Below are 18,353 nucleotides of genomic sequence, written 5' to 3' on the forward strand. Positions count from 1 at the left end.
AAAATAATAATAATAAAGAGAGAAATGTGATATCCACATATAAATCAAGTATCAAAATCAAATGAATATTCATATTTGAACTGTTTATAGTTCATAATGCATGAGCAAAACCGAAAGCTTCTGTGATGACTGCCATTGTAATGTTCACCATGAAACTTACTCACTATGTAAGAATTTGTACTCCATGTAAGAACTTGTTCGTTATGCTTCAGAAGATTGGAGACTGACGAAAATTAGGCTTTGGGTGGATTAATGATTGTGCATTGGGCATTGACCCCCTTATACAGAATTTTATTGTTGTTAACAACCATTTGATCAATAAATATGAAAGATGCCCTCACACACACAAAAAATATATATGTATATATATACATATATACACACACTTCCAATTGTAAAATAAATAAGTAACCGGGATGTAATATATAGCATAAGGAATATAGTCAAAATATTGTAACAACTTGGTATGGTGATAGCTGGTACCTAGAATTATCATGTATATAAATGTTGAATCACTGTGTTGTACACCTGAAACTAATGTAATGTAATACTGTGTGTCAACTACCCTTCAATAAAAAATAATTATCCAGAAAAAAAAAAATATTAGCAAACCAAATTCAAAAATACATCAAAAAGTTCATCCATCATAATCAAGTGGGACTCACCCAAGGGATGCAAGAATGTTACAACATTCAAAAATGCATCAACATCACCCACAACATCAACAAAAAAGACAAAAACTACATAATTATCACCATAGATGCTGAAAAGCACTTGACAAAATTCAAAATCCATTCATGATAAAAACTCTCAACAAAATGGGTATAGAGGGTAAATACCTCAACATAATAAAGGCCATATATGACAAACCCACAGCTAACATTATACTTAACAGAGAGAAGCTGAAAGCTTTCCCTTTAAGATCGGGAACAAGACAGGGATGCCCACTCTCCCCACTGTTATTCAACGTAGTTTTGTAGGTCCTAGCCACGGCAATCAGACAACACAACGGAATAAAAGGCATCCAGATTGGTTAAGGAAGAAGTCAAACTGTCACTGTTTGCAGATGACATGATATTGTACATAAAAAACCCTAAAGAATCCACTCCAAAACTACTAGATCCAATATCTGAATTCAGCAAAGCTGCAGAATACAAAACCAATACGCAGAAATCTGTTGCGTGCCTATACACTAACGATGAACTAGCAGGAAGAGAAATCAGGAAAACAATTCCATTCACAATTGCATCAAAAAGAATAAAATACCTAGGAGGAAACCTAACCACAGAAGTGAAAGACCCATACACTGAAAACTACAAGACACTTTTAAGAGAAATTAAAGATGACACTAACAAATGGAAATCAATCCCATGCTCTTGGCTAGGAAGAATTAATATTTTCAAAATAGCCATCCTGCCTAAAGCAATCTACAGATTCAATGTAATCTCTACCAAAATACCTACAGCATTCTTCAATGAACTGGAGCAAATAGTTGTAGACTTCATATGGAACGACAAAAGACACCGAATAGCCAAAGCAATCCTGAGAAGGAAGAATAAAGCAGGGGAAATTATGCTCCCTCACTTGAAGCTCTACTACAAACCACAATAATCAAGACAATTTGGTACTGGCACAAGAACAGACCCATCAAGCAGTGTAACAGAACAGACAGGCCAGATATAAACCCAAGCATATATGGTGAATTAATACATGGTAAAGTAGCCACAGAGATACAATTGGGAAATGACAGCCTCTTCAACAGCTGGTATTGGCAAAACTGGAGAGCTAAATGCAAGAGGATAAAAATGGATTACTGTCTAACACCATACACAAAAGTAAACTCAAAATGGATCACAAAGACCTGAATGTAAGTCATGAAACCATAAAAATCTAAATAGTAAACACAGGTGAGAGGGCTCAAGACGGCAGCATGAGTGGGGTGGCGGAAATCTCCTCCCAAAACCATATATATTTTTGAAAATACAACAAATACAACTATTCCTAAGCGAGAAGATACAGAAGAACAACCAGGCTACATCTACATCTGCGAGAACTCAGCATCTCACGAACAGGGTAAGATACAAAGCCATGACCCGGGGGTCCTCGAGCACTACCCCCACCCCAGCTTACCATAAGGAGGAAAAGAGTCAGAGTGGGGAAGGAGTGGAAGCACAGTACTGCCAAATAACCAGCCCTAGTAATCTGCACAGGGAGCACAGACACACATTACACAGTGTACTGGATATTAGAGAAACGGAAAAGTAAAATTCAAGACTGAGACGGCAAGCGGGTCCCCACAGCTGGCAATCCTGGGACAAAAGAACACTCAGTGCTTTTTAAAAGTCTTAAAGGGAAAGGGACTCAACAGCAGGACAAAGTCATCCCAGCACACCTGGGAATCTTGAGGAACTTCATGGTCCCTAAACCCCTGGCAGGTAAAGCAGACACAAGGCCCCTCACGGCACTAAGCAGTCTGCCATTTCTTTCCCCTGGCCAGCGCTGCAAACTAACTGGCTAACCCGCCACAGCTGCAGAGCAGAGGGAGAACAGCAATCCTAACAGCAAGCACACAGAGGCTCCTCCCAGCGTGCAGCTAAACAGGATGAACAGAGGAAGCCAGAGCAAGGTATGGAAGGCACAAAGGGGCGCTGTTCTTGGAGAACACAGCTGGCACAGCTGCGACCCTCCACAGTGCACTAGGCCATCCTGATGGCCGCCCCACCCACAGTAGCTCAGGGGATTATCCCAGAGACTGCTCCCAGTGTTTAGGTAACAAGCATGGGCAGTGGAAGCCAGAACAAGGTCAGGAAGGCAGGAAGTGGAGCCATGCTGGAAGGAGAACACACCCGAACAGCTGCGAACCCGGGAGAGCGCTAGGCTATCCCGAGTGAAGCCCTGCCCACAGCAGCTCAAGAGATTATCCCAGAGAATGCACCCGGGGTGTGGGTAGACTGCACAGGCAGCAGAGAAAGGGAAGGCAACCAACAAGCAGGAAGGGACTTGTCCTCACAGCTGACACAACCACCACCTGCCTGTGACCACTTCTATTGCCATGAAAACGCAGAAGAATCTGCTCCAGTCAAAAATCACTCAGACACACCAGAGAGAGGGCCTGGTGAGATAGATATAACCAATCTTCCAGAAAAAAGAATTCAAAATAAAAGTCATAACCACACTGACTGACCTGCAAAGAAATGTGCAAGAGCTAATGAAGTGTGGAGGGAGGTAACAGAAGTGAAACAATCGATGGAAGGTCTTAAGAGCAGACTGAACGAGGTGCAAAACACTGTTAATGGAATAGAAATCAGAGAACAGGAATACAGTGAAGCTGAGGCAGAGACAAAAGGATCTCCAGGAATGAAAGAATATTAAGAGAACTGTGCGACCAATCCAACGGAACAATATTCACATTACAGGGGTAGCAGAAGAAGAAGAAGAGACAAAAAAAGGGATAGAAAGTGTATTTGAAGAAATAATTGCTGAAAACTTCCCCAAGCTGGGGAAGAAAATAGTCTCTCAGACCATGGAAGCCCACAGATCTCCCAACACAAGGGACCCAAGGAGGACAACACTAAGATATATATTAATTAAAATGGCAAAGATCAAAGACAAGGACAGAGTATTAAAGGTCAGAGAGAGAAAAAAGGTCACATTAAAAGGAAAACCCATCAGGCTATCATAATACTTCTCAACAGAAACCTTACAGGATAGAAGAGAATGGCATGATATATTTAATGCAATGAAACACAAGCACCTTGAGCCAAGAATACTGTACCCAGCACAAATATCATTTAAATTTGAAGGAGGGATTAAATTATTTCCAGACAACCAACAGTTGAGGGAATTTGCTTCCCACAACACACCTCAACAGAATATTTTAAACAGACTGCTCTAGATGGAAGTACTCCTAAGGCGAAATAGATGTCATCATAGAAAATTAAATCACAGCAATGAAAGCAGACCAACCAAATACTAACTAAAGGCAAAAAATAAAATCAACTATCCACAAAGGCAGTCAAAGGAAACACAAAAGAGTACAGAATAAAACACGTAACATATAAAGAATAGAGGAGGAAGAATAAGGAGGGAGATAAATAATCATCAGACTGTCTTTATAATAGCTTAATAAGACAGTTAAGTTAGACGGCTAGATAGTAAACAAGCTACCCATGAACCTTCGGTAACCTTGAAGCCAAAGCCTGCAATGGCAATAAGTACATATCTTTTGATAATCACCCCAAATGTAAATGGACTGAATGCACCAATCAAGAGACACAGAGTAATAGAATGGATAAAAAAGTAAGACCCATCTATATGCTGCTTACACGAGACTCACCTCAAAACCCAAACATGTACACAGACTAAAATTGAAGGGATAAAAAAAAGATATTTCATGCAAACAAAAGGGAGAAAAAAGCAGGTGTTGCAGTACTTGTATCAGACAAAATAGATTTCAAAACAAAGAAAGTAACAACAGATAAAGAAGGACATTACATAATGATAAAGGGGGAAGTCCAACAAGAGAATATAACCATTATAAATATGCATGCACCCTACACAGGAGCACAGACATATGTGAAACAAATACTAACAGAATTAAAGGAAGAAATAGAATGCAATGCATTCATTTTAGTATATTTCAACACACCACTCACTCCAAAGGACAGATCAACCAAACAGAAATTAAGTAAGGACACAGAGGCACTGAACAACACACTAGAACAGATGGACCCAACAGACACCTACAGAACTCTACACTCAAAAGCAGCAGGATACACATTCTTCTCAAGTGCCCGTGGAACATTTTCCAGAATACACCACATACTAGGCCACAAAAAGAGCCTCAGTAAATTCCAAAAGATTGAAATCCTACCAACCAACTTTTCACACCACAAAGGCATAAAACTAGAAATAAATTGTACAAAGAAAACAAAAAGGCTCACAAACACATGCAGCCTTAACAACATGCTCCTAAATAATCAGTGGATCCATGACCAAATTAAAAGAGATCAAGCAATATATGGAAAAAAATGACAACAACAGCAAAAAGCCCCAACTTCTGTGGGACACAGTGAAGGTGGTTCTAAGAGGAAAGTATATAGCAATCCTGGCCTATGTAAATAAGGAAGAACAATCCCAAATCAATAGTCTAACGTTACAATTATTGAAATTGGAAAAAGAAGCACAAATGACGCCTAAAGTTAGCAGAGGAGGGACATAATAAAGATCAGAGAAGAAATAAATAAAATTGAGAAAAATAAAACAATAGAAAAAAACAATGAAACCAAAAGCAGGTTCTTTGAGAAAATAAGCAGAAAGATAAACCCCTAGCCAGACTTATTGGGAGAAAAAGAGAATCTTACACACATAAACAGAATCAGTAAGGAGAAGGAAAAATCACCATGGACACCACAGAAATACAAAGATTTATTAGAGACTACTATGAAATTTTATATGCTAACAAGCTGGAAAACCTAGAAGAAATGGACAATTTCCTAGAAAAATACAACTTTCCAAGACTGACCAAGGAAGAAACAGAAAATCTGAACAGACCAATTATCAGCAATGAAACTGAATTGGTAATCAAAAAACTACCCAAAAAGAAAACACCCAGGCAAGATGGATTCACCAATGATTTTATCAGACATATACAAAAGATAGAATACCCATTCTTCTTAAAGTTTTCCAAAAAACAGAAGACGAGGGAATATTTCCACATCATTCTATGAAGCCAGCATAACTCTAATACCAAAACCAGGCAAAGACACCACCAAAAAAGAATATTACAGACCAATATCCCTGATAAAAATAAATGCAAAAATACTCAACAAAATATTAGCAAACTGAACTCAAAAATCCATCAAGAGGATCATACACCATGATCAAGTGGGATTCATCTGTGGGATGCAAGGACAGTACAACATTCGTAAATCCATCAATATCATTCACAACATCAACAAAAAGGACAAAAACCAAATGATCTTCTCCACAGATGCTGAAAAAGCATTCGACAAAATTCAACATCCATTCATGATAAAAACTCTCAACAAAATGGGTATAGAGGGCAAGTACCTCAACATAATAAAGGCCATATATGACAAACCAACAGCCAACATCATACTTAACAGTGAGAAGCTGAAAGCTTGTCACCAAAGATCAGAAACAAGACAGGGATGCCCACAATCCCCACTGTTATTCAACATAGTACTGGAGGTCTTAGCCGCGGCTATCAAAACAAAGAAATACAAGGCATCCAGATTGGTAAGGAAGAAGTCAAACTGTCACTGTTTGCAGATGACATGATATTGTATATAAAAAACCCTAAAGACTCCACTCCAAAACTACTAGAACTAATATCTGAATTCAGCAAAGTTGCAGGATACAAAAGTAACATGCAGAAATCTGTTTGTTTCCCATACACTAACAATGATCTAGCAGAAAGAGAAATCAGGAAAACAATTCCATTCACAATAGCATTAAAAAGAATAAAATACCTAGGAATAAACCTAACCAAGGAAGTGAAAGACCTATACCCTGAAAACTACAAGACACTTTTAAGAGAAATTATAGAGGACACTAACAAATGGAAACTCATCCCATGCTCTTGGCTAGGAAGAATTAATATTGTCAAAATGGCCATCCTGCCTAAAGCAATCTACAGATTCAATGCAATCCCTATCAAAATACCAACAGCATTCTTCAACAAACTGGAACAAATAGTTCTAAAATTTATATGGAACCACAAAAGACCCCGAATAGCCAAAGCAATCCTCAGAAGAAAGAATAAAGCAGGGGGGAATCTCGCTTCCCAACTTCAAGCTCTACTACAAAGCCACAGTAATCAAAAAATTTGGTACGGGCACAAGACACACCCATAGACCAGTGGAACAGAATAGAGTCCAGATATTAAACCAAACATATACCATCAATTAATATATGATAAAGGAGCTATAGATATAAAATAGGAAAATGACAGCCTCTTCAATAGCTGGTGTTGGCAAAACTGGACAGCTACATGTAAGAGAATGAAACTGGATCACTATCTAACCCTATACACAAATGTAAATTCAAAATGGATCAAAAACCTAAATGTAAGTCATGAAATCATAAAACTCTTAGAAAAAAATAGGCAAAAATCTCTTGGACATAAACATAAGTAACTTCTTCATGAACATATCTCCCCGGGTAAGGGAAACAAAAGCAAAAATGAACAAGTGGGACTATTTCAAGCTGAAAATCTTCTGTACAGCAAAGGACACCATCAAGAGAACAAAAGGACATCCTACAGTATGGAAGAATATATTCATAAATGACAGATCCGATAAAGGGTTGATATCCAAAATATATAAAGAGCTCACACACCTCAACAAACAAAAAGCAAAGAATCCAATTAAATAATGGGCAGAGGAACTGAACAGCCACTTCTCCAAAGAAGAAATTCAGGCCAACAGGCACATGAAAAGATGCTCCACATCGCTTGTCATCAGAGAAATGCAAATTAAAACCACAATGAGATATCACCTCACACCAGTTAGGATGGCCAACATCAAAAAGACAAACAACAACAAATGTTGACGAGGATGTGGAGAAATGGGGAACCCTCCTACACTGCTGGTGGGAATGTAAATTAGTTCAACCATTATGGAAAGCAGTATGGAGGTTCCTCAAAAAACTAAAAATAGAAATACCATCTGACCCAGGAATTCCACTCCTAGGAATTTACCCTAAGAATGCAGGAGCCCAGTCTGAAAAACACATATGCACCCCTGTGTTTATTGTAGCACTATTTACAATAGCCAAGATATGGAAGCAACGTAAATGTCCATCAGTAGATGAATGGATAAAGAAGATGTGGTACATATACACAGTGGAATATTACTCAGCTATAAGAAGAGAACAAATGCTACCACTTGCAACCACATGGATGGAGCTAGAGGGTATTATGCTCAGTGAAATAAGCCAAGCAGAAAAAGACAAGTATCAAATGATTTCACTTATCTGTGGAGTATAACAACAAAGAAAAAAACTGAAGGAACAAAACAGCAGCAGACTCACAGAACCCAAGAATGGACTAACAGTTACCAAAGGGAAAGGGACTGGGGAGGATGGGTGGGAAGGGAGAGACAAGGGGGGAAAAGGGGCATTACGATTAGCAGACATACTGTAAGGGGGGACATGGGGACACCTGTAGAACACAGAGAATACAGGTAGTGATTCTATAGCATCTTACTATGCTGATGGACATGTGGTGGGGACTTGATGATGGGGGTGTCTAGTAACCATAATGTTGCTCATGTAATTGTAGTACCAAAAGAAAAAAGAAAAAGAAAACAAAAGCAAAAATCTCTTGAATATAAACATCAGCAACTTTTTTTCTGAAAGCATCTCCTCAAGCAAGGGAAACAAAAATAAAAATGACCAAATGGGACAAGTCAAACTAAAAAGCTTCTGTACAGCAAAGGACACCATCAGCAGAACAAAAGGCATCCTACAGTATGGGAGAATATATTTGTAAATGTCATATCCAATAAGGGGTTAACATCCAAAATATATACAGAACTCACACACTTCAATACCCAAAAAGCAAATAAAAACCCCACTAAGAAATGGGCAGAGGATATGAACAGACACTTCTGTAAAGAAGAAATTCAGATGGCCAACAAGTACATGAAAAGATGCTCCACATCGCTAATCATCAGGGAAATGCAAATTAAAACCACAATGAGATAACACCTCACACCAGTTAGGATGGCTAACATTCAAAAGACTAGCAACAACAAATGCTGGCGAGGATGCAGAGAAAGGGGAACCCTCCTACACTGTTGGTGGAAAGGTAAATTAGTTCAACCAATGTGGAAACCAATAAGGAGGTCCCTCAAAAAGCTAAAAATAGAAATAGCATTTGACCCAGGAATTCCACTCCTAGGAATTTACCCAAAGAAAACAAGACCCCTGATTCAAAAAGACACATGCACCCCTATGTTTATCACAGCACTATTTACAATAGCCAAGATATTGAAGCTACCTAAGGGTCCATCAGTAGATGAATTGTTAAAGATGACATCATACATATACACAATGGAATATTTTTCAGCCATGGGAAGAAAACAAATCCTACCATTTGCAACAACATGGATGGAGCTAGAGGGTATTACCTCAGTGAAATAAATCAGGTGGAGAAAGATCAGTAGCAAATGATTTGCCTTATTTGTGGAGTGTAACAATGAATCGAAACTGAAGAAACAAACAGCAGCAGACTCACAGACTCCAGGAAGGGACTAGCGGTTACCAAAGGGGTGTGTTCGGGGGCTGTGGTTGGGGAAGGAGGGAAGAGATTGAGTGGTAGTATGATCAGTACACATGGTGTGTAGGGGGGGTGAAGGCGGGCATCTTGGGGAAGATAGTGTAGCACAGAGAAGAGAAGTAGTGACTAGCATTTTACTATGCTGATGGACAGTGAGTGAAATGGGGTGTGTGGGGGGTACTTCATAATATGGGTGAATGTAGTAATCACAATGTTGCTTATGTGAAACCTTTACAGTATTTTATATAAATGATACCTTTATAAAAAAATGAAATAGACTAAAGCCTTACAAGTATTAGTAAGTTCAAGATAAATGAGAACTACATTAATCAGTGACAGCCTACATAACCCTGATAGAATACAGAAAATTCAATTGTTTCCACTCTTTTCTTAAATGAGGGGTGAGTAAAGGTGAATAGCTATAGTTCTCTCTAGAAGGAATTTAAGATTTGCATTTAAGATTACTCACCTTTCAATCGTCATTACTTTGTATCATCACAGAAAACTTTTAAATCTTTTTGAAAATTCCTGAGAAAAGACACCCGAATTCCCTATGCTAATTCTTTTCAGTAATTATTATATTGTGCTACAGTATGATCTATACAGAATGTTGTTATGTCTGTATGAGTGTACGTTTAACTCCTTGTTAGCTGAGTTTCATTTTAAGTCCTCATCTGACTCACAGAACAAAATGATTTGGGCAGAACAGTTATTATATTCACCATACAGATGAAAAATAGGTTCAGAAAGGAAAGATGCCTTGTCCAATGTCAACCCAGCCAGAACTGAATTCACGCCTTCTGCCTCCTGAGACAACAGGCAAGGAGATGAAAAGCTTTTAGCCCTGGAAACATTTTTTTCTCCCAATAAACTCTAGGCAAAAATTCTAGTTACATGTAACACTTAAAAGTAGGGCAACTGTGCGATAACAGCAGTCTGCCATTCAATTTATTTTCAGCTTATTTTATCATTAACCCAATACTCATTTATGCTAAAGGAGAATCGCATGCTTTTGGTTCCTAATGTGAACAAAACAAAAGATTATGTATGATGAGTTCATTTCCTAAAACTAGTATTTACTGAATGCCTTCTATGTGCCAGGCACTGTGCTAGGGTTTGAGTATATATGGTCTCTGCCCTGAAGTTGTGAGAATATGGATTGTAGTGAGTAAACAAATAACAACAACAACAAAGTAGGGCATCTGTGCACAAGGAAGAAGCAGCAGCTCACAGGCTGCTCTGACGTCTGTAACACGGATACCCACCCTTTCACTGATTCAAATAACCCCCACGTAATCCGGCCTCCTCATCTTACAGGTAACTGGGAGCCAGCCTGGTGACAACATGCCGCAAGGACTTAACAGTCAGTATGTGAAAGAAGTGAAAATATATCCTATATCTAAATTCTAATCAAAAGAGCATATCTATTCTTCCTCACATCTACCTGGTTTGCTCCTTAAGGCAGATACAATACTGCTAAAAAAGAAAGGAAGCATTAAGTGCAGTTTGTTTCTTTAAAAATAAACTTGTAAATAAAAAAACGAAAGAGCGAAAAAATCTCAAAAAAGAAATATCAACGTCTGGGTCGCTTTATGGACTTTTGAAGGTCAGTATTTATAACCCCTTTATTCTCTCCTTCCAATGTCTGCTGTAACTCTCTATCACGTATATATTTCTGTTCTGGACCTTGAGAGCCAAACAGAAAAGCAGTATAAAATATGGTAAAGGGCTCATTCAGTTACTTTTCCTTTCCCCAATTAAGCATTTTTCATCAAAGAATCATCTTATTCTGAACCCAGCAGTTACAGCTGAACAGTCCCCAGAAGCTATAGGGTAGTATATACTCAAAACGTCTGTGGAACAAATGAATATAAAAAGAGCCAGTCTAGTTGAAAGGGGCCAAGAATTAGGCACCAAAATGACTTATTCAGATTAATGTAAACTATGACCCAAAACACAGACTGTCTCCTTTAATAGAAATGTTAAAAAGAATAATAGTTCACAGGCAAGGGCATAACATCTGTTGGTTATCAGGCCAAACAAAACAAAGATAAACTAAAAATGATTACAGTCCTGCTTAACAGTTGGGTAATTTTTAAGTAGACACTTTAAAATCAAGTTTCTTAAATTTCAAAACACCAACTGCCTTCTGAGAAGAGTCTGCTAAAAAAAAAACAAAACATGGTAATCACATATGTATGAAAAGTAGACATGAATAGCTTTAAAATGTCTCTGGGGATCCTCAAAGTACCAATGCCTCTACCTCCAGGACCCAAAATAAAGAAAGGTCTGATCTGATGCTAAATACTTACATCTTCAGTCCAGTCTTCTGTTGTCCACTCTTCCACAGAATTCTTCCAGGCCTCTGCTAACAATAATTACAGTTTATACCATAACATCAAATACTGTCTTACTCCAAATGATTCTCTATTGTGTACTGAATAAGATATACCATATCTCACTAGCAACTTAGTTTACAATCCAAGAAATATAAGGCTGTTAATCTGTTCTCAATAAAATCCATTGTGTTTTCAAGTATAACTTGGCTAGATAATACCTAAACTCATGTCTCAAACGGATTTTGCTTCAATGTAGGTCATATCCAAGCAATTCTGCCACAACTAAGAAAATGAACACAGAATACACACATTTAACAATGAGATCTTTATGATATATAAAATTTAATACAGAACAAAATTCAATATAAGGCAGATCTATCTTGGGCCCTCATTTCAGGTATAGTACTGAATTATCAAATTGAGAAAGCATCCTTTTTATAAGTGATTAGGTCCACTGCATGGTTCCCTAACAGGGCTCCAGCAAAGTTGCACCATTAGTCCTGCTCATGTAAAGTCCAATGCTATACCTCCCAATGACAGGCACAGAGAAGCTACTCAAACAGTACTTTACTGAACAGTCACCTATACAACAATTAATTCTTTAAAGAAAAGCACGTTTGTTCAAACATGCTGACTTTAGTACTTAGTGAACCTATATAAGTACAGGCCCGTTATGTTAAAGCACACATGCAATCATGTACCCAAAGAAAATGGTTTTAAAAGGAAATACACCAAGACATTAATTATAACCACCCCCAGGAAGATTGTGAATGCTTTCAATTCCTTCAATAGGAAGGAAAAAATGGGTTGAGCACAGACATACAATGAAGTTTGTATGTGGGGAGGTGAAAGGCAAGAGGAGGGGTACACTCCTGAGAAAAAAAAGGCAAGTGACCACATCTAACCTTCTTGGAATCATGCCAATACCCTAATAATCAACCATCACATAAACTCATAGTGATACAGGAAAAGAGTCCTTCTATGTGGAATGCTTTTAGTAGGATGTCCCTAATTTAGGATTGGTTAAGGCAAACAAACATAAAAACCTATGGGTTTATGGACGATACAAAATAAAAAATCCTTGTAAAATATCACCTAAGATATACTATCATATGGGTATAAAAGGGAGACGTTTCAAAACTGAGGACAGTGCCTACCACCTGAGAAAACTACACACATCACTTAAGCCCTCGTTTATTGCTGTGCATCAGAGAGCACAGACCTTACAGGAAGGAAAAACATGAGTAGAGGCATTTCCTGCCCTTCTATGCCTCTGTATCCTTGAAATAATAAAGCTTGGTAGAGAAGACTTCAATATTTGAAAGTGACAATCTCATCTTGTATACTGGAGATCACTCTTAAATGGTTTCCATAATTTCTCTAGAAATGTCATAAAACAAGTATGAATTTATGTATCCCCCAAAAACATCTCTTTAAGATACGTTCTTAAACAAAAGTAGCAAGAAGTAATACTTTAAGTGAAGTAACACAAGGTACTACTAGACGTAGCTGGAACTGGAACCTTGTTCTCTAGAACCCTGCACAGGCCTCTTACAGAACACACTGTACACAAAGCTAAATGAATTTAAGGCAAGCCATCACTGACCTTTCACTCTTAACTTTCTTCTATAATGTGACTTTCTTCTAAGTTCCAATACATAATCTCTAATCTTTTAATATACTTCCAGATTTCTAAGTAAATGTAGTTTTAAAAGCTCACAACTAGATTAGTTACAGAGATGGCCACCTTTTTGGTGCCACTTCCAAACAACTTAATGTTAATGTTTATGCTGTCAATTTTGTCATGAGACAATTTTCTAATTTAAGGATTGACAATTCTACAAAAAACTGAACCTCAATTTAAGCAGTTTTAGGAACACTCTAATGAAGAAATAGAAAACAATTCCAGAACCTCAAAAATCCCATTCCTAAAACTTTAATCTTCAAGACAACTAAGATAACAGGGAATAATTTATGGGGGAATTTTCATTAAGAACTGTTGTTCATCACTAACCATCAACTAGCCAATAGTGGGTTAAGCCAATCATGCTTAACATGATGCTAGATACCAAAGTCATAGCTCATTGGAATGACAATAAAAAATGTTGAGTGATCACATGTTGTAACTATATTACTGAATGAAACATGAAGCTGATTAACACATTGTAAATTTGGAGGACAAAGAAGTTAATGAAAGCTTAAAATGGTAAGAGACATTTATAGGGAAGATGAAGCACACACAGCAAAACCCTTAAAGGTTGGAAATGATCTGAAAAGACAGATAAATGAAGAAGGGATATTCCATTGGGGGTGGGGTGGGGAATGATGAGGCATTATCAAAAACTATATATAAAATGTCAAAGTGTTCTACAGTTGAAAACATTTTTTCCCCCAAAATTTTTAAGTTGTGGCAAAATACTCATAGCATAAAATTTACTACTGTATCATTTTTAAGTGTACAATTCAGTGATGTTAAAACACCCTTTCATATAAATGGTATGTGAAGAGATTGGCCTACCACTCAGTATTGTTGAAATAATTAAAACACAAACTTAGACATGCAGAATAGAGTGAGAATCTGAGTACATTTAAACACAGTCAAAAAACAATGTACATCGCTGTAAGAAGTGCAACATGGTAAATAGTTATGTCAGGCAACAGAGGGGAAAGCCCTATGTCAGAAGCCAAGGCCAAGTTATTGCAGTAACCCATCCTAGAGACAGACTATAAAAACTACCAAATATTAGATAAAGAATACAGATCAGGTCCTAATGCTATTTTGGAACGTTAAAACTTTACAGTAAGACCTTGATCCTCCTTATAGACCTATAAGGTATACCTCAAACATATGGGAAAACTTCAGTGAAATTATTTTCAGCTTAAAATAATAAATTTGAGATATATGCTCTATGTTCAATTTAACTTGATGTTAGCCCTCTATCCAAAACATATAGAAGGCAGCCATGTAGAAAAAAGGAAAACTGTGATGCAAAAATCTGTGTCACCTTTAAGGCCAATCTGTAAAACACTTACCATAATCAAAACCTGATAATTATTTTATCGAGTAGTTGTAAAAATAGAGCTTACAAACATTCATTTGATGAATTTTTACTAGCTAGCCTTAATAAAAATGGAAGCTATTATAAGGATTTAAAAATAAGATTCTTAATAGGAAAATTTTAAAATAAAACATTCATACCTTTGAGTCCGTAAGAATTTTTGTTTGGCAGATCCTGAACTACATTTTGAGCATCTGATACCAATTCTGCGGATCAATGTAAAATGGAGTATTTTAACATATCAAAACAAGGTATTCATAAGAAGAAAAAATGGCTATCAAACTGAAGAAAGGAAAGCATCAAAGCTCAGTATATGCTGTGTGTCCAAGGAGAGGCAAACTTAACTGCATGCAATCCATACTGTGACACACAACTGACTCAACTATGAATCTTATTAGCCAGGTGGCCTTTGAACCCTCAATTTGCATCAACTATCCTTGTTCTCTTCTCATTCCCCCTTTTCACCAAACCCCCTTCCCACTTGTCAGAGAGCATTCCAATCTGCTTAACAGGTATGTTTTCAGTATATTTATAAATTAGCATTAATAAATACATAATAGCAAACTGGTATCCTGGCTATCCTTCAGTTTTTCTATTCTGATTAATATGAGCCCTCCTCTAAGGAATGGACTTGATCATAATCCCGTCAAAAGTCAGGTTTCTGAGCCTATCAGGCTGAGGGGCTGACCTGAGATCTGTGTGTGTTACACAAAGATTCCCATTCTATGAGGCCTCTAAAGAAACAGCCAACACCCCATTGCTGCCAACATCCTTTAACTGTATACTGCATCAAACACATATTGCTTTATAATGTTTTTCAGCAAGGAATTTCCTACTCTAAATGAGAACAAGGGAAAGGAAGGGAAAGACACATGAGAAGTTAGAAGGAGAGGAGGGAGAAATGGGAAAAAAGAAAAATAGCTGTCAGTTAACTAATTCAACATTCTGTTTCAACACGATTTAAAAACCAGTGGAGGTTATGAATAAAGCTGCTATAAACATCACATGACATCTTTGTGTGGATGTGTTTTCAGTCCTCTCAACAAAAACCGAGAGCTGGGGTTGTATGATTATATGATAAATGCACAGGTTGAGTTATTCTGCCACCTTCACTAACATTTGTTACTGTCATTTTCTTTTAATGCCATTTTAATGGATGGTGGTAAACTACTATGGTTTTAATTTGTATTTCCCCAATGAACAATGGTGATGAGCATATTTCTGTGTGCTTGCTATCCATATAGCTTCCTTTGTGAAGCATATGTTCACCTTTTGCTCATTTAACCACTTTTTATTTTGAAATACAGTTTCACAACTTATCTTTCCTCCAGTCCCCCCAGTGATCACATCTTACATAATTATAATAGCCAAAGATTTGGCATGGCTTGCGTATAGTTTTATGTCATCTTTCTATTGAGGTAAAACACACTTTACAATTTACCGTGTTAACCCTTTTTAAGTGTGTGATTCATTGACAGTAAGTACGTTCACAATGTTGTACAATAATCACCACTATTCACTTTCACAACTTTCTCATTTTTTTGTCCACTTTTAATTCGCTCATTTCTTTTATTGGGTTATTTTCTTATTAAGTTGTGAGGGTTTTTCATATATTCTGCACACAAGTCCCTTTACAAATAGGGGGTTTTATAAATACTTCCTTCTGAAGTATGCCTTGTTCATTTTCTTTATTCTCTTTTGATTATGACTTGTGTTCTTGCCTACTGAATCCTACATAAGAAATCTTTGCCTACCCCAAAGTAGCTAAAATTTGCCACTATTTTCCTTAGAAGTTGTGCTGTCAGGTTTCACATTTAGAGCTACTATCCCTCAGCAGGTTTTTAAAAAATAATATACAGTATTATGTATGCCAGTGAACTGCCTCGGAACTGTTGTCCAAAACTAATTAGAGCCTGTGGGTTTACTTGTAGATCTGCTATTACAGAAATGATCTATGTCTATGCTTTTCCCAGTTCCACAGTCTTGATTACTATAGCTTTAGAGTAACTTCTTGAAGTCAAGGAATGCCTTAGACCCTTATTGTTCTTTTCTAAAACTGTACAATGCTACTTATGTTTTCCAATTCAATTTACATAAAAATCTCCTACAATTTTGACTGCTTACACTGTACTTATACATCAACTTGGGGAGAAATGACTTTTCAATAACACTAAGTCTTCCAATTCATAACCACCGAGTATCTCCTCCATTTTATATTTCTCATGTTGCATAATTTTCAACACAAATCTTACATTTATTTTTTGAGATTTATACCTAAGTATTTCATGTTTCTGTACTACTATAAAGGGTAGAACAGTTTTTCCCCCTATTTTATTCCAAATTGCAATTGTTTATTGCTAGTATAGATATACTGTCTTGATTTTAGTGGTGCTAACACAATTACAAGAATTTGTTAGAACTCACTTGTAACCTTTAAAAGGTCAAAAATTGTATATGAAAATATATTTCAATAAACCTGACTTTTTAAAACATCAGTGGGGAAAATTCTCATGTGGTGGACTACCATGGTGTAATTAATCCAAAGAGTCAATAAAAACTAAGCTTCAGAATAGTGAGATTTAAAATATATAAAAATGGTATAACCTTCCATTTATTACTTTTTCTTGAACCTCTCAATTTTATACCTTAAGATTTTATTTTATATTTTCATAGGTAGAAGTCTTATCATTTTGCATATTAATAGACTTCCTCCTAGGCATTTGATATTTTTTGAAGCTAATTTTTTTCCATTTTCTCTTCTTTTGATGGTTTATAGAAATACACCTGTTTATTGAGCATCTAGCACCTTTGAAAAGCTCCTTTAGTAATTTATCTATAGATTCTTTTCTATCATTGCCAGAAAATAACAGGTTTTTCCTTCCTTCCATCCCTTCCAACTTCTCTTTTTAATTCCTTATTACAATGGGTAAGCCCTTTGATACAATGGTGAATAGAAACAGTGAGAGTAAGCCCCTAGATTTTATTTGAGAAAACACATTCAACACATCATTAACTAGTGTTTGCTCTGAGTTTTGTAGATATTTTATCTGGTTAAAGAAATTTCGATATATTCCAGATTTGTCAGTTTAAAACAAAACAAAAACAGGAATGGATATTGCATTTAGTGAAATGCTTTTCCTTATTGAAATGATATGACTGAATTTTCTCCTTTATTCTGTTAAATGACTGAATAACATTCATTTTTGGTTTGAGAAGTAATTCACCATAACATAAAATCCACTCTTTACAAGCAGAGAATTGTGTAAGTTTTAGTATAGTCACAAGTTGTACAATAATCATGACTATTTTAGAACATTTTCATCACTCCAGAAAGATCTTTATTATATCTCTCCTTCTGCTGACTTTAGGCCTCATTTGTTCTTCTTTTTCCAATTTCGATAATTGTGACTTTAGCCTATTCATTTGGGATTGTTCTTCCTTCTTAAAATATGCCTGGATTGCTATATACTTTCCTCTTAAGACTGCTTTTGCTGCGTCCCACAGAAGTTGGGGCTTTGTGTTGCTGTTGTCATTTGTTTCCATATATTGCTGGATCTCTATTTTGACTTGGTCATTGATCCATTGATTATTTAGGAGCATGTTGTTAAGCCTCCATGTGTTTGTGAGCCTTTTTGCTTTCTTTGTACAATG

General features: G+C 36.7%; 1 protein-coding gene across 18 annotated transcripts in view; it reads right to left on the minus strand.

Moving 5' to 3' along the window:
• UBAP2 (ubiquitin associated protein 2) overlaps positions 1-18,353 on the minus strand; it is a 168,977-nt gene that overhangs the window by 45,600 nt on the left and 105,024 nt on the right. For 13 of the 18 annotated variants that reach the window (XM_036898035.2, XM_057498773.1, XM_036898033.2 and 10 more), the window contains 2 exons: positions 14,843-14,908; positions 11,617-11,672 (listed from right to left, as the gene is read on the minus strand). The exons of 1 other annotated variant lie outside the window; for it this stretch is intronic. In XM_036898035.2, coding sequence (XP_036753930.2) covers positions 11,617-11,672; positions 14,843-14,908 — 122 coding nt within the window. The remainder of the gene's footprint in view (positions 1-11,616; positions 11,673-14,842; positions 14,909-18,353) is intronic. 4 more of the 18 variants (XM_036898037.2, XM_036898028.2, XM_057498771.1 and 1 more) reach the window with 3 other exon arrangements.

Source organism: Manis pentadactyla, chromosome 3 (assembly GCF_030020395.1).
Source record: "Manis pentadactyla isolate mManPen7 chromosome 3, mManPen7.hap1, whole genome shotgun sequence".
NCBI lineage: Eukaryota > Metazoa > Chordata > Mammalia > Pholidota > Manidae > Manis > Manis pentadactyla.